Source organism: Ranitomeya imitator, chromosome 2, assembly GCF_032444005.1.
Source record: "Ranitomeya imitator isolate aRanImi1 chromosome 2, aRanImi1.pri, whole genome shotgun sequence".
NCBI lineage: Eukaryota > Metazoa > Chordata > Amphibia > Anura > Dendrobatidae > Ranitomeya > Ranitomeya imitator.
In genome coordinates, this window is record NC_091283.1 from 71,747,471 (window position 1) to 71,768,727 (window position 21,257).

A 21,257-nucleotide genomic window follows, 5' to 3' on the forward strand; every position below is an offset into this window, starting at 1 on the left:
CCCCGCCTCCATGGCTGAAGATTGTTCCCTCCAAATTCAGGTGACAGTGTCCATTTAAGAGGGAGCCTGTCACCAACCCCCAAAAATGTCTATCTGCAGATAGGTGCAATCAAATAGTGTTTACATCGTGTCCTGGCAGGCTGACTGAAAGCGTGGCTGCAGGGAGAAAATTAGGTTTTAGTTTCCCTGCAGCCGCTTTGTCTTTTGAGTTAGTGCGCTGCAACCCCTTGGCAGCCTACTCTGCAGTGTGTGTAACCAGCTATCAATCAATGGTCTAAAGTGAGCAGTGACTGCAACCGCTCTCTGCCCCGATGACTACTAGCGGGCTGCTAAAAGGAGGATATAATCTAATTTCTCTCTGTAAACCTGTCAGGCATATGATGTAAATGGTACTTGCTTGCAGATTACCTCTATATCTGCAAGCAAGTAGCATTTTTTGAGGGGAAAGGTTACCATTAAACTAAGTGACCTGTGTGTTACATACGTCCTTCTATATTTATAGTGCACGTCTTTATACCAGAGCCCTGACTAACAGAGCCAACACTTATGTGAACGTGCGTATTCTTGTGATGCCAAAATACATAGCACTGATTGGACAGTGTTGGGCTGATTCGGGGCGAGTTTCCTTCCAGTCTGGGGCAGCACTCGGATCTCTTCTGCATAGGAAACACTGAGAACATGGAAGATGACACAAAGCAGCCTTTCATCGGCCTGTGATTTCCATACCTAGAGACCTTCCAGGCACTGAACACAAGTGGACTTGTTTGGTGTGAGGCAGTGGAGGTCGCCTTACACCGTTCTTCCATCCAGATCTTGCCAATTGCTCTTTTTTTTCTTCTTCTTAAGACTGGAAAGGAAACAAACTAGGTTTATAGTTTTGTTTACTGGGCGCTTATTTCCATGTGCCCGGCTCATCGTACCTGAAGAAATAGACTCTTTCACGCTATGACTGATGTCTCCAACGGGTGCTTCTGCGTTTCTCTCATTTTTTTTTTTTTTTCCTACAGGCTAGGCTGCAATTTCCTACATTACACAGAAATCATTGGTTTTGGTTTTACTCCGTTTCTGAGCACAAACTCCCTTTATACATGTGCCCAACATTTAGTGAGACCTGTGAAAACCAAGTATCATGCCTGGCAACTGAATCCGAACACTGGCAGCTTGTAGGACCTGGCACTGATTTTGGGGGGGTGACTGGTATTGAACCATTAGTTAAAGGGAACCTGTCACCCCGAAAATCGAAGGTGAGCTAAGCCCACCAGCATCAGGGGCTTCGCATTACAGAATGCTGTAGATAAGCCCCCAATGTAACCTGAAAGATGAGAAAAAGAGGCTAGATTATACTCAACCAGGGGCAGTCCCGGTCTGGTTCTGGTCCGATGGGCGTCGTGGTCCGGGGCCTCCCATCTTCTTACGATGACGTCCTCTTCTTGCATTCAGGCTGCGGCTCCAGCGCAAGCGCACTTTGTCTTCCCTGTTGAGGGCAGAGCAAAGTACTGCAGTGCTCAAGCGCCAGGAAAGGTCAGAGAGGCCCGGCGCACTGAAATACTATAATCTAACTTGTTTTTCTTATCTTTCAGGATACATCGGGGGCTTATCTACAGCATTACAGAATGCTATAGATAAGCCCCTGATGCTGGTGGGCTTACCTCACCTTCGGTTTTGGGGGGGGACAGGTTCCCTTTAAAAAATTTTTTTTAAAAATCACTTGGATGACCCAAATCCCATGCCATTACTCCATTAAAGGGAACCTGTCACCCCGTTTTTTGAGATTGAGATATAAATACTGTTAAATAGGGCCTGCGCTGTGTTACTATAGTGTATGTAGTGTACCCCGATTCCCCACCTATGCTGAGAAATAACTTACCAAAGTCGCCGTTTTCGCCTGTCAATCAGGCTGGTCAGGTCGGGTGGGCGTGGTGACATCGCTGGTTCTTCCTCAGCTTTACGTTGGTGGCGTAGTGGTGTCCGCATGTTGAGGTGACTAATCCACTGTGGGCACGTGAACAAGCAGCGCGCGATCTGCGCTGTCATCCCTTTCGTCGGTGGGGGCGGCCATCTTCCTGGGGCCGCGCGTGCGCAGATGGAGTGCTCTGCTGCACGGGGCTTCAGGAAAATGGCCGCGGGATGCCGCGCGTGCGCATTAGAGATCGCGGCGGCGGCCATTTTCCCAAAGCCGAGATGCAAACTTTGGCGAAAACGGCGACTTTGGTAAGTTATTTCTCAGCATAGGTGGGGAATCGGGGTACACTACATACACTATAGTAACACACAGCGCAGGCCCTATTTAACAGTATTTATATCTCAATCTCAAAAAACGGGGTGACAGGTTCCCTTTAAGACCGCTCCCATGGTGCATGATTGTTTTGGTGTTCAGCTTCTCTTAGAAAGGAAGTATTTAAATGGTTTCGATTTTGTTTTTTTATTGTCGGAGAGGACTACTTACGTGTTGCCTCATAAAACAGCCCTGCGAATATATAAAGATCGGAGTAAAGTCCATGATGCTATGTATTGATTAACCCCGCTCTTCATGTCCAAACCTTTGATGTATTTCTGGGCACAACGTTTCCTGCTTAACCCATCGGACCTCACAGCGGCTGAATTTTACTGTAATACGGGGTAATATGAAGAAGGAATGATTAAATTCCACTACGAAATGGCACTTTTTTTTTTTTTTTATTATAGAGGACCGGACTTCTCTATAGAACAATATAAAACTCAAGCACTGATTGCAAATCCTATATCTGGCTGCTGGCCGTATATTTCTATAACAGATGCTATGGATTTATTCAATGGATTTTAAAGTTCCTGTAACGGCCACGTGCTCAGTCTTTTTGCTACGGGTTATTTTTGTTAGAGGAAACTGAGCAAAACCTCCCAAGTATTTTGAGGAGTTTTTCATGAGGATTTGAAGGGTTTTTATCCTCTGATCCCCCCCCCCCCCCTTCAATAAATCACTGATCAACTGCAACGTTTACATTTAAAATCTACTCGATTTCAGACTAACATGTAATCCTAGCCGAATGAAGAGAACCATAAATGTAAAAAAGATATTAGATAAAATAAAAGTAAACACTATATACATGTAGTAACAGAGGGCCCAGTAGGATGGGAGGGTGCTACTGATGGGTCCTGAGGTATGGATACACTGTGTATCTCATGTATTTTGTAGTATCAAGGCTCAAACAAATGAAATATATATTAAATAATCCAGATCTAATGACCTCACATAAGATAATGAACCAAAGCATATATAAGGTACAAAGTTTTTATCCTGAGCAGCATCAGATTAGCATTGTATATACGGTATCAATCACAGGAGGATAGTGTTTTTAGTAAAGAACACAATGCAAAGTAAAGCTGCTAGAATGAAGAGACACATTGCAAGCTGCCCAACATGATTGTAGTCAGAAAGGATTTTTCATGTAAGTAGATTGCAGGCAGCCAATTTACTGAAAGTATTACTTAAGTTAGCAAATGGAGGTATACCATACAGAACGGACCAGGCATCCCCCCTCACCCCGACGCATGTTTTGCAATTGGCTTCTTTCCCCAAAGCCCCCGGAAGAAGCTGATTGCGAAACGTGCGTCGGGGTGGGATGGATTCTTGGTCCATCATGTATAATATACCTCTATTTGGTAGGTAAGTAATACTTTCACTAACTTCGCCATTTGCAATCTATTTACATTAAAAATCCTTTGTCTATAATTGTGAGTTGGGCAGGTTGCTGGGCTACAAAATACATGATATATACTGTATCTTTACCTCAGGACCTGTCGGTAACCCCCCCCTCTTACTTGGCACCCTGTTATAGTTTGATTTTATCTAATACTTAATAAAGATTGTTTTTTACATTTATGGTTCTCTTCATTCTGCTATGATTACGCTCCACAGAAATTGAGTGAAGTGCCATTTGCTATATATTATGGACAGTATTGGAAAAATTGAAAGTGTTTACATTTTGTCTGAGCGAAGGAAAGCGTTGGCCGAACCCAGTGCTGCTTTATGTGGTATATCTTAATTTTGCTATAAATTATTATTCTGTATAAAATTGGACGTATTATAGCTGGGAACGTCTGGCTTAACTTAAGAAAAGAAAAAAAAGTTTAAGTTTTACTTTCTTTTTAGCTACGAGTGGGACCTTTTGATGAGTTTCAGATTGCGACCATGTTGAAAGAAATCTTGAAAGGTCTTGATTATCTGCACTCGGAGAATAAAATTCACAGGGACATCAAAGGTAGGCCCAAGACAGGTTTTTGTGAAGTTTACCCCCTGACTGCAGCTGGGCTGACTGCCATCCATCTCACGTTGTCTTATGTCTCACAGCTGCCAACGTCCTGCTCTCAGAACAAGGCGATGTCAAACTTGCTGACTTTGGTGTGGCCGGACAGCTGACGGATACACAGATTAAGAGAAATACGTTTGTAGGCACTCCTTTCTGGATGGCGCCTGAAGTCATACAGCAGTCGGCGTACGACTCAAAGGTGAGAAAGCAAATTTTCATCTGATCTCTGTGAACGTTTCTGGGTATGTAGGAAAAAGGGTCAATTCAAGTATCATACACCGGTCAGCGGACTGTGAAGTCTTACATTCTGAGCTCCTAATTGATCCTATTTTGAGTTAGATGAGTTAAAATTTTTCCTGGAATTTGTTCTTTTAAGTCCCGCAGGTTTTTTTTTTTCCCCTTCAGCACTGCACATAGCCTTCGGCCACCTTAACATCTGACCCCCGTGCACATCAGATGGTCGACTGGTCCACTGTCACGGAAATTGGGTGTATGTAAAGGAACTGATTGGGGATAACTGTGTATATGGCGAGAGGCGCTTGTACTTCATTTTTGGACAGCTTTTGTGTATATAATCCTCATAATTTTTATTTATATAGCGCCAACATATTCCGCAGCACTTCACATTATAATACCAGTAGTCGCAGTTTTGCCATCATCTATACACAGATCCAGGTCAGTTCGTATCCGAACTCTCGCCTGACTACTTGATTCCACCAGCTTTTCTGATACATATATTGTTATGTAGCAAAAAGGAAAGACAATGTGGAGACATACAGTGTTTCCCTTAGCAGGAGACTCGGTAAATTTGCTCCAGGCGCTTTTAAAATAGTCTTTGTTTTCCCTTTGGGCGCTGGTAGTGATACACTGAGCATTATAGTAATTGCTGAGTAGCGTCCCCACTTGTTTTGATCCTTGCTGTGCTGTGTCCCTATGTGCTATCATTGCAATCCAGGCCGGGGTGATTGCAGGCACATACAGTAACTGGTACATGTCATACATTGTGTCTGCTTACTGTGCATACCTCCTAGACATGGGGTCATGTAATGTGTATAAATGTATATGAACATGACTACCGCTGGCATGCCGTCCAGTGGGGACACGACTTAATAAAAAGCTTTAAAGAAAACCCTTATTTTGTTTCTACAGCTCCTATGGACACAGTAACAAGGTGTCGTGGGCAAATAGATGACTTAGTCACTTTTGTCTGGTAGGACTGAGGTCTCCATAGGAGACTTTAATAAACTTCCACCAATGTAATCCATTTGACAGGTTTAAGGGACTCTCCGAACTTGGCTTAAACACTTCCAGTAACGGTGAAGCAACTAGATATAGGTATTTCAGCTTTACGTTTAAAAGGGACCTTACCCATGAAAACTCATGCTGGAGCCCCTTTTATACACGTTCCTGTGTTTCTCCTGCTGGATATTGACACCATTGTATAGGGAGTGGTACAGTTCCTCTTGTCAGCGTTGTCCCCCCGGTGTAGTATGGTCAGCACTGATTGGACAGTGTAGGACACGCCTCCAACAGACCGCCGTACATTTTCTAAGAGGAGTAACTGAGGAACGTCACCACTAATACAAGTATGTAGTAAACTAGACATGACGGGAGAGTTGACGAGTACATTTTCTGAAACCCACCGTTTTTTTTTTGTTTTTTATATACAAAAGAATAGGTTACATTTCCTTTCATGCATTGATTTTACTGCCTAGCTTCCTGCTGAGCCTTTTCATGCAGGATTTATTTTTTTATGTGTATTCATTGTGTTGTAAGACCGTGTTCTGCTGTGCTGGCTGGATTTTAGATCTTTTATCTAGAGCGCAGCATTGTGTTTTGTCCCAAGGCAATAAAGGGCTCAGCAGGTGATAAAAATGCAGAACAAAATAGCTTGAAAGCCAAATACAAGTATCTGGTGAAACAAAGGTAAAAGCTGTACGTATCGGAAACCAGCTGTGACATTACTACTCTCAGCATTCTGTGACCTGCCATGCTGGGAGTTGTAGTTCTGCAGCAGCACAGGCTGTGTCATTTAAAAGACAACCCATTTGATGATGGTGGAAATTAAGAAAGTGCTGACTCTTGTAATGGACCGGTTGATCATATGAAGCAAATGGCTACTACATCTATTTGAGTGTAGTGTGAAGTTTTGGGTCAAAAACTTATTGTGCTTTTACACTGCACGATTATCAGGAAAGAGCAGGAACTTCTGTATCCCCATAATCGTGCAGTATGAACAGGCTGACAATCATCCGATCAACAAGCTAAATGTTCCCCAGTGCTGAAGGTCCGATATCTGGGGCACTCGTTGATCCCAAGAACCAGACTCTGGAGAGTCCCAGCTGAATGGAGCAGAGATGGATCATGCGCGCTGCCACTCCTCCATTCATTCTTGGAGCTCTGGAGGTTGCCAAGCAAGTTTGTGCTTGGATGATGAGCAGCGCTCCCATTAGGATTACCGTATATACTCGAGTATAAGCCGAGATTTTCAGCCCATTTTTTTTAGGTTGAAAGTCCCCCTCTCGGCTTGTACTCGAGTCATACCCAGGGCTCGGCAGGGGAGGGTGAGCGGGGGCTGTCTAATTATACTCACCTGCTCCTGGTGCGGTCCCTGCTTCCTCGGCACGTCAACGTCTTCCTGTACTGAGCGCTCACATGGTACCGCTCATTACAGTAATGAATATGCGGCTCCACCTCCCATAGGGGTGGAGCCGCATATTCATTACTGTAATGAGCGGTAACGGTGACCGTTCAATACAGGCAGAAGCTGCGGTGCCGGGGAACCAGGGACTGCACTGCGCCAGGAGCAGGTGAGTATAACTGGGACGGGAGCGCTGAGCGATATTCACCTCTCCTCGTGCCAGCCGCCGCTCCGTCTTCAGCGTCTTCTGCAGTGACGCTCAGGTCAGAGGGCGCGATGACATGGTTAGTGCGTGCCCTCTGCCTGAATGTCAGTGCAGAAGACGCTGAAGATGGAGCGAACGAAGTCAGGTGAATATTGAAAGTGCCTGAGCGACAGAGAGGCGAGTGTGATTTTTTTTTTTTTTTTTTTTTTATCGCAGCAACAGCAAATGGGGCAATTGTCTGTATGGAGCATCTTATGGGGCCATAACGTTTGTGCAGCACTATATGGGGCAAGAGTCTGTATGGAGCATCTTATGGGGCCATAATCAACGTTTGTGCAGGATTATATGGGGCAAATATATCTATGAAGCATCTTATGGGGCCCTTATTAACCTTTATGCAGGATTATATGGGGCGTATTTTAATATGGAGCATCTTATGGGGCCCATCATGAACTGTATGGAGAATTTATATGGGGCCCCTGATTTAATATGGATATTCAAAAACACTTAACCTACTGATGTCTCAATTAATTTTACTTTTATTGGTATCTATTTTAACTTTTGACATTTACCAGTAGCTGCTGCATTTTCCACCCTAGGCTTATACTCGAGTCATTAAGTTTTCAGTTTTTTTGTGGCAAAATTAGGGGGCTCGGCTTATTCTCAGGTCGGCTTATACTCGAGTATATATGGTAATTGACCTTTAATCTGTTCAGCCATGACTCTTCGGAGCCCTGGTTCTCTGGATTGGTGAGGGCCCCAATGATGGGACCTCCAGTGATTCTGAAGTTATTACCAATCCCCCAGGTGAAGAAATATTTTGCCTGATTGCATTTGGTTAATTTTCTTCTCTTTGAGATGTCTTGGTGATTTTTTTTTTTTCCCTTGGACAATTTGACGAAAATAGATGAAGTCGTTTTCCTATTTAAGGTACAGACTAGCAAGTCGACAGTGACGAAACAGGCCAAAAACTGAGCAAAAGACTCCAATTTGCCACTAAGATGTTGTAAAATCCACTCCCTCCTCACAGTTGATACCAAAGATTGAAGTGAATCTTGCCAGATTTTGCGCTCCCTCTCATCTGATTTGCTACTTCGAGAAATGTCTTTATTCATTGTTACATTTACACCTGTTTTTGTCTTCGTTAGTGTTTTTCACCTGTTTTTCATTTGCCCTTTAGGGGATGTGCACACGTTCAGTATTTGCTGCAGAAACGTTTGCAAATACTGGAGTGTTGGCAGGAAAAACGCTGCTTAAAATGCTTTTGTTTTTGCATACATTTTTTTTTTCCATCATTCATTTGAATAGGTGAAAAATTTATAACTGCAAGGGAAAAAAAACGGCGTGTGATTTCAGAAATCTTAAGGTACCGTCACATTTAGCGATGCTGCAGCGATCTAGACAACGATCCCGTTCGCTGCAGCGTCGCTGTTTGGTCGCTGGAGAGCTGTCACACAGACAGCTCTCCAGCGACCAACGATGCCGAAGTCCCCTGGTAACCAGGGTAAACATCGGGTTACTAAGCGCAGGGCCGCGCTTAGTAACCCGATGTTTACCCTGGTTACCAGTGTAAAAGTAAAAAAAAAAAAAAAACTAGATACTTACATTCCGGTGTCTGTCCCCCGTCGCTGTGCTTTCCTGCACTGACTGTGAGCGCCGGCCGGCCGTAAAGCACAGCGGTGACGTCACCGCTGTGCTCTGCTTTACGGCCAGCCGGCGCTGACAGTGCAGGGAAGCAGAACGCCGGGGGACAGACAGCGGAAGGTAAGTATGTAGTGTTTGGTTTTTTTTACATTTACACTGGTAACCAGGGTAAACATCGGGTTACTAAGCGCGGCCCTGCGCTTAGTAACCCGATGTTTACCCTGGTTACCAGTGAAGACATCGCTGAATCCGCGTCACACACGCCGATTCAGCGATGTCTGCAGGGAGTCCAGCGATGAAATAAAGTGCTGGACTTTCTGCTCCGACCAACGATGGCACAGCAGGATCCAGATCGCTGCTGCGTGTCAAACACACCGATATCGCTATCCAGGACGCTGCAACGTCACGGATCGCTAGCGATATCATTGTGAAGTCGCTCAGTGTGAAGGTACCTTTATTCACTTTGCTGATACAATAAAACGCAGTGTTATTTAGAAGCCAAAATGCATCCTGGGAATGTGCTTATTCTTCTTTTAATCTGTGACTATTTTTTACACCCTTTGGTTGTTTCTTTTTTTTCCCCTGTTTTTTCGATGTTTTGGGTGGAGTTTAAGGTTTCCTGATGTTTTCGGCTGATTCATCAATTGCATTTTTTTTTATGTATGCTAGATATTGACGCTATTTTGCAGAATGTAAAACTTTTTTGCGTATTTAAAAAGCCACATAAAAGTTAAACGAAAAAATAAAACTTTTGGTGATGTTGGACAAAATACATAAACTTTGTACACCATTTTGAAGAGTGTAATGTAAGAAAGAAAAACAAATCATTTAAATACTCAGTGAACTCAGGCCTGAAATTTTAATTTACTGATGGAAAGTCTCTTGACAATGTGAGGTGAGCGCTGCGGAGCTGGATCCTCAATCTGCCACCATCTGATCACCAGATGGCAGATCTTCTGATCCTCCTTCTGCAGAGTGGAGGTTTGGTTGGGACTACTGTGACTTTTTAAGAAGTTTAATGCTGAATCTTATTGGTGTAGCCCTTTTTATCATTGATGTTTTTTTTTTTTTGTTTGTTTTTTTTTAAAGATACTATTCCTAACTTTAATTGCATTTTGGCTAAATTGGACATGTTCCTCTTTGTATTTCAGGCTGACATCTGGTCTTTGGGAATCACTGCAATCGAATTAGCTAAAGGTGAACCACCCAACTCCGACATGCATCCGATGAGGGTCCTATTTCTCATTCCTAAAAATAACCCACCCACATTAACAGGGGACTTCGGTAAACCTTTCAAAGAGTTCATAGATGCCTGTTTAAACAAAGACCCCTCCTTTGTAAGTATTCTTAGGTGTCGGAGGTGTTGGTGCCTGTTTGCATGTATGGGCAGCACGGTGGCGCAGTGGTTAGCACTGCAGCCTTGCAGCGCTGGGGTCCTGGGTTCTAATCCCACCCAGGACAACATCTGCAAAGAGTTTGTATGTTCTTTCCGTGTTTGCGTGGGTTTCCTCCGGGCACTCCGGTTTCCTCCCACATTCCAAAGACATACTGATAGGGATTCTAGATTGTGAGCCCCATCGTGGACAGTGATGATAATGTGTGCAAACTGTAAAGCGCTGCGGAATATGTTAGCGCTATATAAAAATAAAGATTATTATTATTATTATGTATGCCACAAGAACTTGTCAATCTAGTTTATTTACTTGTTTATGCTTCATTAGATAAAATGTGTTTTTTATTTTAGCCCGTTTTGGTTTTACTTAAAATCCAGATCACCCACACTTTCTGTTCATGCCTGTAACAAGTCTGTGGTAGGCAAACAGAAGTTGCCCGACCGATGGAACTGTGGCGGGGGTGTACCGGAGACACTGCTCAGACCTGGATCATGGGTGGTCACTGTACGGTTCCTCAACTGTGCGCAGAGATCTAAAATTTCTCTTGCACAAACAATGAGGGAAAAAATAGTGATCTTGCTAGCAGAGGAAGCCCTGATCAACGCTCTGCCAGATAGCGGCTGAGCATCGGTCATATAGAGAGGCTGCGACGCTCATATGCCTAGGGTACCATGATGTAAGGCAGCCTTTTTAGCAGAAATAGAAAGGGCAGTCCTATTTATTGTGACTCTTGAATTGGCTTCTCAGAAAGATTTGCATCATCAATACAATGACAAAAGGACATTTATGCACCACCTCCTGTCTGGTTTGCAGAAACCGAGAAATGCTAATATCTAAACGTAAATGACCTAACTAGTAATATTTGACTACTATGACTTATGACGATTCACCGGGAGATGCACTGGCGTATGTACTTTGTGTAAACAGTGACGGTGATGTACGATGTCTGTATTGTGTGGGTTGTGTCCCCGATCACCTCTTAAGCCTGCCGTTGTGTAATGCTATTAATCACATGCCTATGAGTTGCGAAAAGGTGAAATAAAACCTGTTGTGTTTCCTAGCGACCCACAGCCAAAGAACTTCTCAAGCACAAGTTTATTGTGAAAAATGCCAAGCGGACATCTTACCTAACAGAGTTGATCGACAGGTATAAACGATGGAAGGCAGAAGGGCACAGCGACTCCGAATCTGACGACTCCGACACGTAAGTACTCGCTCACTCATTGGCTCATATAGGCTGTTTCGCAGTAAATTTGCTGCTGCACACTATCAGCTTACACATGTATGGTTATTTTAGTAAACCTAGGGAGCAACTAGACAGATACAGAAGTCCGCTGTAAAAAGACCCCCAGACACCCCCAAGCTGAACGTTTGTGTACATGAGTGAGGGCTGACCGCTGGTGGCCAAGAGCTCCGTACCCGTCAGCCATCATGTATGGCCGGCTTGAGGGTTACGGTCAAAATGTAAAGCAGAATAGTACGCAAGAAGCTGAACCTTATCTAATGTCCTCACTCACAGGGAGCCCAGCAATAAGGAGAACAATACACATCCCGAGTGGACTTTCACCACAGTTCGGAAGAAACCGGATGCAAAAAAATTGCAAAATGGAACAGTAAGTGCCCATAGGCGCCTGGTGTCAAACTTGGGCCCTATATTGTCACTATTTATTTTTTACCCTTTGGTTTTCTTTTTTTTCTTTTTCTCCTTCCTCTAAAGGCTTTAGCTTTTTTTTCTTTTTTTTTCTTTTTTTTTCATTCAGCTGGCTAAGAAAAAAAAACTTGTAGAGGATGTTTGAACATAAAAATATTTCAATGCAGTCTTTTCAGGGCCCGGTCATTGCTCCTCTGATTCTCTGGGCAGTGCCAGCACATAATCTAGCCATGTCAGAGCCCCAGTTCTTGTTACCTTTTTTTTTTTTTTGTTCCTATAGTTTGAAAACGCATTTACCAGTGCAAATTGCTCCAAGTCTTTCACACTGTAGTTTGCATTCTGGTGCCTTACCTACTTACCTATCTCCTGTCTGCGCTCATTACCGATGCTGGTGACAAACTTTGTACAGCGTGTCTTCCCTCACATCTGTAATGTGCACATTCCTGTAAGCATTTCGGTATATCCACAGGCCACATGTGTATACGTAGCATTACTAACCAAATTGTGTGCTTTCTGTTACAGGATCAAGACCTTGTAAAAACGCTGAGCTCTATATCGGCAATAATAGCCCCCGTTTTTTCTGAGGTATGGTCTCCCAGTCATATACTATAGGCAGTCTACTTCTCATATTGTAGGTTTTGGGGGACACCACGATCACACCTTCTTTCTATAGTCCCTTGCAAGATGGGCAATTGTTTACACAGGCCTTCCACACTTCAGATGCGCACTATGCGATCGATAATAATGCATTCAGTGCACGTAGGCTGCCATTGCTCTCGGCAGCACACGTCCTGTTTACACAGGACGATGTGCTGCCGAGAAACCAAGAATCAATCGAGTGATCAGCAGCCTGTTTACACTCCACAATTATCATGAAAAGACCATTCCCAGGAATGATGATCATGCTTGGTGAATGCGCCTTTAGTCCTCTTCCCACTTTTTTTTTTTTAGTTCAATTGGAAAAAATGGAGGATTCACAGATTGTGCAATTTTGACATCTGGATGCAAAAGATCGAAATATGGCAAATCGCTGTGATGTTTAATGGATACAGAGAGGGTCCAGCTGTGTATGCAGGAAACTTTATGACCCAACTAATTAGATTTTATTAGACCAGAGTGTAGATTTATCACTTCATATTGCATTTAATACGTATGTTTCGCGCATAATTTGGGAATTTCTCGTTCCGCATTGATGGCCGAGGTAGACTTCTATATATCATACCGTCCTGTACATTCACCCTATATACTTATGGGGTGTCAAGAGGAGGGCTTCTGTATGACTCCTTGTGCGTATTCATAGTTTGAAAAAAAATTGCATTAAACTACAATATACAAATTGTAGTTATGTATGAAACATAAGGGAAAATAATTATGTCCTATGATTAAATGCGAACTTGTGTGTACTGAAAAATAGACAAAAAACTCCACCCCAGGTCTGTAGTGCCATCAGACTTCTGCAGCATTATCGGGGACATGGAAACAAATTTGCGCCGTTGAGTTTCTGATTTCTTCCCCTCTTCAACAATCGTTGCCATTTGTTCTGATTTCATTATATAGGCAATATTGGCCAAGGCCTGCCCCAATCACAATCTGTCCGCCTTACGGAAAGGTTACAAGCCTCTCCAGATGATGGTGGTGCCTCGTGTAGTGATGATGGGGGTTTAGCTGAGAAAGTTTTTTTTTTTTTTTTTCTTCTGTAAAATTCTTTGAAGCCTCCTGAATGTATTTCTTTTTTGTAGCTTAAACAGCAAGACAGGAACAACACCGTAAGAAAAAATGCAATTGAAGAACTTGAAAAGAGTATGAACCTGGCAGAAGAGACTTATCCTGGGATTACTGACAAGATGGTAAAGAAGCTCATGGAAAAATTCCAAAAGTGAGTAGACTTATGAACATGGATGTCAGACTGATGTCACATCAACTAAGCTTCTGTTCAGGAACCCGGCTGTCGGCTTAATGTCAGCAGTTGCAGCCCAGAAGAAGAGCTGCTCTGTTGATGCAGAGCAGCTGAATCGCCGGCAGGAGCGGTCAGTGACCACTCTGAGCCAGATGGGCAGACAGTTGCTATCTAATAAGCACTTGCCTACCTGTTTTTTTTTTTTATTTTTTTATTTTTTAGCTCCTAGTAAAAAAAAAAATGGTTCTAGATAACCCCTTAAAATGGTTGTCTAAGACATAAAGGGATATTCCCATATCCAAGATCCTATCCCAATATTTAGTAGGTGTTATAATAGCAAATACCTCCAAATAGAAATGTAGTAAAAATTTTCTGATTCGCGCTCTTTCCTCATGTGCAGGCATGGCAGGACCTTGAATATCCATGGTTACGACCACTAACTAGCAGCTAGCTGTCACTTTTGGTGGTCGTAACCATGGATGCCTAAGGTCCTACAATGCCTGCACATGAGGAAAGAGACTGAGCGAATCAGAAAAACTATACATTTGCAATTGGAGGTATTTGCTAATAATACTATTACACCTACTACATACTGGGGTAGGATCTTGGAGATGGAAATATCCCTTTTAACAATTTATGACCCATCCGCATGATGATGGGGCATCAGTATGAGATCAGTGGGGGTCTGATACCCAGCACAGCAACCGATTTGATGACCTCTTCTCGGACCGTGTCTACATATGGGCAATGTAGAGTCCAGAGCAGCTCCGTACATTGCTTAGTAGCTACTTCGGAGTACTGCGGCTCTGCTCTTACTCACTTTAAGGGGAGATGCAGCACAATATTGGGCAGTGGACACAAAACAAGGCACGGAGCTGCTCTGGTCCTGTCTGTACATGGCTTCTATCTGCCTGGTCAGAGGGAGTGCTGTTCTAAGGCTAGGTAATCAAGACAACCCCTTTAAGGTATAGGAAACAGTTGAGGACCTCACTGTATACTTTGCTCCCTCTAGTGGAGGAATGTTGAATTGTTCAGATGTTTTATAAGTGATGATGATTTTATTTATATAGCGCCAACATATTCCGCAGCACTTTTCATGGCATTTACTTTGCATATGTTAAAAATAATAGCCAGAAAAATTTATGCCATGACCAGGTTCACACCTAAATATCAATAAACAGGTCAGTCATGTCGTCAAAATTGGCCGTCCCAATTGCAGACTGGTGCAGGAGCTGCTTTCTATTGCATCCACTATTGAGCAGAGTGAGCCAGTCACGTCGAAAATATGCAGATGACCGGCCTGGTTTCCAACACGGCCATCTGCCCCTGTAAGGAGAGACAAATATGTAATCCTGCCTTACGTCTGTTGTTGGCTGCAGCGTCACAAATACATTCTCCATTTTGATGCCAGCTAATTTCTAATATTACACCACTTCTTATGCGTTCCAGTCTCCCCAAATTTTGCTTTTTTTTAAATATATAAAGTCATTTTTTATACATAATTCTTTGATTTGTTTTCCAGGTTTCCAGTCAGTGACTCCTAAGTATCATGTTATGACCATGACATGGCTGTAAAAAAACAAAAAAAAACAAAGAAAAATGGGGAAAAAAAAAGAGGGACACCCACGAGAAGTACTTCATGCCTGGCCGTGCTTAGCATTTTCAGCTCCTTGTGCCTTTTGGGTCTTTGCAAAACACATCCATGACCATGATTGAAAGTTTGGAAGGAAAACACAGAAACTTTTTTCTTTATCTTTTTTTTTTTTTTTTCCTCTTCCCTTTTTTTTTGTTATATATATTTTTGTTTTGTGATGGTGTAAATGGTTTTTATATTTTCTGGAGATTATTTTGTAAAGACTGAAGACTTTTACTACTTTACTCCTTTGTTGAATTCTATCCATGTTGATCCGCTGTTCTTGCTGTTGCTAAGTTAGTGGCCCGTGCAAGTGACGACAGTATGTTTGTGGTGGTTGTGTTGCACTGTACACTGATGAAATCTACTGGTCCTTTTTTTTTTTTTTTCCTCTCGTATGATTTGACTTCTGCCATGTTTTGATAAGATACAGGATGAGAAGTCGCTACGTTACGTGAAATAGAACAATTGTGTTTAATGGAGGCACAATGGAGCTTCTGCGCAGCAAGCGTTTGCTAATGACAGCGCAGGTCCTGTGATCGAGCACTAGTTCATGAAAGAAAAAAGAGACCATCGGGTCTTGGAGGCCCCATAGAGAATCATGACGTGGTCCATGCCGTCTGCATAGCAAATGTCAGGACAAGTGGCACTTAGAGAATACTTCTAAAAACTTTAAAAGCCGCCATTTTTTTTTCTTTTTAAATAGTGCAGTCTTGGGTATGGACCAGAGACCTTGCCAATGAGCGCAATATTGCTGGTCTCTGATATATATTTAGGCGGTCTTTTCCATAGATTTTGGCTTTAGCTTTATAGTGAATCTCTACATGTCCTTTTTATTTTATCCAACAGTCTTTGAATAATATAGCTTGTAGAAGCTGAAGGTTTTTTTTTTTTCTTATACAGAGCTACACTTTCCCTACAAAGACATGACATATGTTTTAAAGATTGGCTACTTTCTGCCACCACTAGAGGGAGCTTTAAAAGTTTGCTGCATACAGTGTTCTAGTTCATCAGTATGTAGTTTGCTCCTTGGCTCCCTCTAGTGGCTGCAGCAGAGTATGATGGCAGACATTTGGTGCTCTGTCAATAAAGAAAAAACCTGCACTGAATTTTGAGCCTGTTGATTTAAAAAAAAAAGAAAAAAAAAAGTGGATATTCACTGACTGGTTGCAGGTAATAAAATGGGAAAACATATCACCGCACTGCTGAAACGGAGCAACTTGGGTCGCTTGTACCTTTTTCTATACTTGCTGGAAAAGCTAAATAGGTGGATGTGAATCTGTTGCTCAATATTCATCCACCTCCCTTTTTAATACTCTTAAAGGGGTTGGTTACCCCCTACTGAGCCCTTAACTTAATCTGAATAGCAATGTGGCAGCCGTCTCGCAGACTTGACATAACGCTCTCCTATCTGTGTAGGGTCTTTTTTTTATTTTCTTTAAAAAGAATTAAAGCAATATATATTTTTTTCATTTTTGTTTTGGCGAGAGTAGACAGAGGATGTCTAATGTATTGCATCTAGAATTTGCCTGCTTTGCATTGCAGCAATGTGATGTAGGTTTTTTTTTTTTTGTTTTTTTTATGATTTGTTTGATAAAAATAATGTAATTGAAATGCTACCGCGGGAAACACTGGGCATTTATGTATCACGAGAAAAACCTAAAAGCCCACTCCACCCGCACAGGCAGCGTACAGAGACAATGGTTTGCACCAGCATCCCCCCAAACATCAGATGTCCTATGTAATATATTCCACTTTGTTTTTTTTTCCAGACTTTTCATGCAGAACAGCACCATGATGTATTTATACTCCTGTGAACGTGTATTTTAAACCTGTATTTACCATTTGATATACGAGTAACTAAGTTATAGAGATTCGCTCCGACACGACCAGGGGGGGAAGTCTTGATGGTTGGAAGTATAAAATATATATATAAAAAAAATAAATAAACTTTCCAAACAACCGGCAGAACTGTAAATGGAAGATTATGGTACTGCTTGATGGGATGTCCTCTTCAAGACCTCCCATGTACATATATACATATATATATATATATTGCTTCCGCATGTACTTCAACGTTTGTTTCCTTGAAGGTGGTGTAATTATAATATTATAATATAGCCACATATTATAATATTATGATCTGTTAGTGTGCGTTTTATGATTTGAGCCCAATTTTTTTTTTTTAAAAGTAAATGTTAAAGGGGTTGATGCCCACATGTGCCAGAGACGTTGGCCTGCACGATCCTCCTCTGTAGTGTATGGCCACCAGTCTCACGCACCGTACAGACTATCTGCCAAATCTATAAAAATGTAACCGGTGCGTGACAGACACACATTTTACTCCAATTGCCATTGCAGTGTTTTGTTTGTTTTTTTTTTGTTTTTTTTATTTTATAATGATAGTAGATGTTAAAGGGGATGTGACCGCCAGTATCTGATGCAAATGAGCATGCTGCAGTGTCAAGTAATTGTTTTATAGCAGCCCATAGGGACGATTCACCTGGCAGCATACTGACTGCTTTTTGTTGTGAAGAACTGGCAGCACAATGTCTTAACCCTGCTGTTGTCTTCGGTCAAAAACGACCGACCTTGTACTTCAATATTCTTTAAAATATTCAAGATGCGGCTCTGAAACCCGTTGCCGACCGACCAATCCTCATTTAAGTCAATCAACCACAAGTTTCAGAACCGCATCTTGAACACCCCAAAAAATACCAAAGTTCAAAATCGGTCTCCCTAGACCGAAGACAACAGCAGGGTTAATAGCCACTCGGAAAGCTTTTTTTTTTTTTTTTTTTTTTTTTTTTTGGTTTGCCAATTATGCCATGCGGCCTTGTCCAGCATTTTCAACCATGTAGCGTAAGCCTTATACTGATCAGGTGCTGTGACCGTTGCCTTGTACATATATATCGGGTCAGACTGCAATATGCAGCATTGATCCACAAACTTCTGGGCACATATATGATAGTGCGTAAAGGAGCGATTGCTTGTTCTGTAGCAGCCAGGGAGCTTTGTTCTGATTCTGTGTTGTAAGACTCGCCCACAAAGGAAAGAAAACATGGCTGGCTGCGAAGATTACAGCGCTGTGCTACTGGTGTATGTCTATCACAAACCCAGATGATCTTTGCAGAATTTAAAGCATCAAAAATGTAATATACATAATATATAGAGTCAAATTGCTTCAAATTGCAGCATGCTTATTTCCACTGCAGGGTAGATCGACGTCCTAACCCTCCCCCTGACCCCCCAATATAATTCCTGCTTTAAAGGGGACACTTGAAAACATATTACTGGCTAATGCCAAGGAATGAGCAACATTTTCAGTGGTGCCTACACAAATGAGTTCTCTTTTTCTTTTTTTTTTTTCTTTTTTTTGTTTTTTGATCTTGTTTTTAATTTTAAAGAACCATTTCTGTATATTTTTTTTTCCTCTCTTAACTCGACTCACTTCAAATTTATATCTTGAGAAAGTCTGAAAATAGTTTTTTGAAAACAATGTTATCGTTAAAAAAATAAAATATTTTTATAAATATATAAACATTAAAAGTTGTAAATATGGTCAATCAGAAAGCTTTATAAGAACTTCACAGATAGAAATAAAAAAAAGAAAAAAAAATTAAGAAAAAAAAAGTGGTACCCATATATCCTTCGTAGTTATTACTCTTGTAAATCTGTTAATAGAGTAAGCTTATTTCAATATTTCAGGGGATTTTAAATGGTTTAAGAATAAATATTTAAATTCTGATCTACGTGTCTTTTTTTCTTTTTTCTCTCAAATTCTAAAATGATTGAGCTACAGTCAGAGCGAGCAGATGTTTCTTTGCGAATTCCAAGTGCAAAGCATGTGGATTGGGTTTTCAAGACCCCCATCTCACCTGAGGGTATACGATGGATTTTACTGCATGCCTAATGTCACACATTTTCATCTAAAACACTTGTTTTTGACATGATTGATTTTTATTTTCAGCTCGTCAAGTTTTCATAGATTTACTTGATACTGCAGGAGCAGGGAGGTGTAAATGTATGTTGACGTAAAGGGGTTGTCCAGGCTTTGAGGTTAAAGTCTGCAGTCATTATAGGCTTGTGAATACGCACTCGCCCGCTCCCAGCACCGCAGAATCTCGTGAGGATTTAAGTCTGCAGTCACATCGCACAGAAATGATGCGGATTTTAGTTCTGAAGCCGTTCCACCCAAATAAGAAGAGTCGGGACCGTGGTTTTGGCTACACCTACCAGTCAAGTTCAGCAAAAGTGGCATTGTCTTATGCCATAAATGCTTCTCCAGTCCCTGCTCGCTACTGACTGCTTATGGCCATGCTTCACCACTAATAAACGTACAGTTATGCACCGTGTGGGCACCGGACCTACAGCACATGCTGATAGTATATATTTTATTGTGGGGCTCAGATGAGGTCAAGGACTGCTATGGCTGTTGGCCTGGCCTAATACAGTTGTCGTCAACATTTTTTGCACTCCTGAATAGTAATCAGATCATGTACAATGTCTATTGAAATAGAGTATTTAATGATGCTGCTTAGATATATAAACTTATGTTTAATACAGAAAAGTGGCAATAACCAAATAAACTTGGCAGGATAAAAAGGATACAAAATTGGACGCCATGTCAGGACGTGATTGATGGCACACTTTATAACAAAGGACAAAATCGGACGAACCTGTGATTAATTTGGAAGTGCAAACTGAGCATAGAACAACCTTGGTCTGAATATTCCCCTGTCTCTGAGGCTGTGTCTACCACCTGTCCATTAAAGTTAGGGTTGGATTTTTGCAATCTTTGGCGAGTGTCCTGGATTTTTCTTTTGTGATGGAATTTAATTAATAGAATAATTTGCAGGCGACATTTGCGGAGCCTCATAGGTGCCAGAGCAGCAGAAAACCCCAAAAGTGACCCTATTGTAGAAACTGCACCTCTCAATGCATTCATCTACGGCTGCAGTGATTTTGTAAAATGCATGGCAGGCTTTGTTCTGGAAAATTGCAAATATGCCAGTTTAGTACCCATACATTGTAGCTCGGGAACCCCCCTAGTTCCTGTGACCGATGACAGACCTTAGTGGGGGCTGGTTTTGTGCGGGATAAATTAGAGATTTTTTTGGTAACATTTTGGAGTACATAGAAAAATATTATCGCTTACAGAATAAGGCTGGGATCACACTCTTGTGTTATACTTTGAGCACTTACCTCAGGAAGGTCCATGTAAATCCCACAAAAATGCGATTCACATGAAACCCCTGAGGGAACCACCCACCGTAATGAGGCAGATGGAGACATTATGGAGTCTGCTTCACGTTTGCTTCGGTGATATTCATCTTTTCTCGGTCTCCCATGACAGCACTACGGAGAGAGGGGATCCGCCCTTCAGGGACAGGAAACCTACAGATAAAAGGGCGGTACCTCTCCCTCGCATCAGTTTGTTTCCTGTCCCTGACAGGGAACCTGTCTTCGGCGGTACCTGTATGAAGACCAATGGACCGGGCGGTCGGGTTTCGGCATCGAGGAGGCTCCTGCCGCAGCCTGTCCGGCTCCTGAAACCGCCACCGCTGGAACCGAGGGGTTCTTCAGGGTGAGCGGGGGGAGAGCGCCGCCAAATCTGACTGAGAAGGGGCGCTGGATCACCCGGAGCTTCTGTGCTGACAAGCGCACGCTCCGGGTGTACAAAGATGGCCGCCGCTCCGGAAATGCGGCAGGACTTCCGGGTCATCGCCGCGCGCATGCGCAGTAGAATCTTCTCCCCGGAGGATGTGCAGGGAACCGGAAGTGCGGTGAACGCCGGGGGTTGGCGCCGGATTCAAATAGGGAGATGGTGCACACATGGTTGTCGCACTTTCTCCCTGTAACCATGGAGGACAGCGATCCACAGGAGCTGCAGCCTGGACAGCAGT

The 21,257-nt window shown here is 42.5% G+C and overlaps 1 protein-coding gene across 1 annotated transcript in view; it reads left to right on the forward strand.

Annotated features, from left to right (window-relative positions):
• The window catches only part of STK26 (serine/threonine kinase 26), a 77,696-nt gene extending 60,383 nt beyond the window's left edge, over nucleotides 1-17,313 (forward strand). The window contains exons 4-11 of the mRNA XM_069746941.1: nucleotides 4,130-4,238; nucleotides 4,328-4,485; nucleotides 9,928-10,113; nucleotides 11,232-11,374; nucleotides 11,690-11,783; nucleotides 12,344-12,406; nucleotides 13,561-13,697; nucleotides 15,241-17,313. Of these exons, the coding sequence (XP_069603042.1) occupies nucleotides 4,130-4,238; nucleotides 4,328-4,485; nucleotides 9,928-10,113; nucleotides 11,232-11,374; nucleotides 11,690-11,783; nucleotides 12,344-12,406; nucleotides 13,561-13,697; nucleotides 15,241-15,262 (912 nt within the window). The 3' untranslated portion in view covers nucleotides 15,263-17,313. The remainder of the gene's footprint in view (nucleotides 1-4,129; nucleotides 4,239-4,327; nucleotides 4,486-9,927; nucleotides 10,114-11,231; nucleotides 11,375-11,689; nucleotides 11,784-12,343; nucleotides 12,407-13,560; nucleotides 13,698-15,240) is intronic.
• The last annotated feature ends 3,944 nt before the right edge of the window (nucleotides 17,314-21,257 follow it).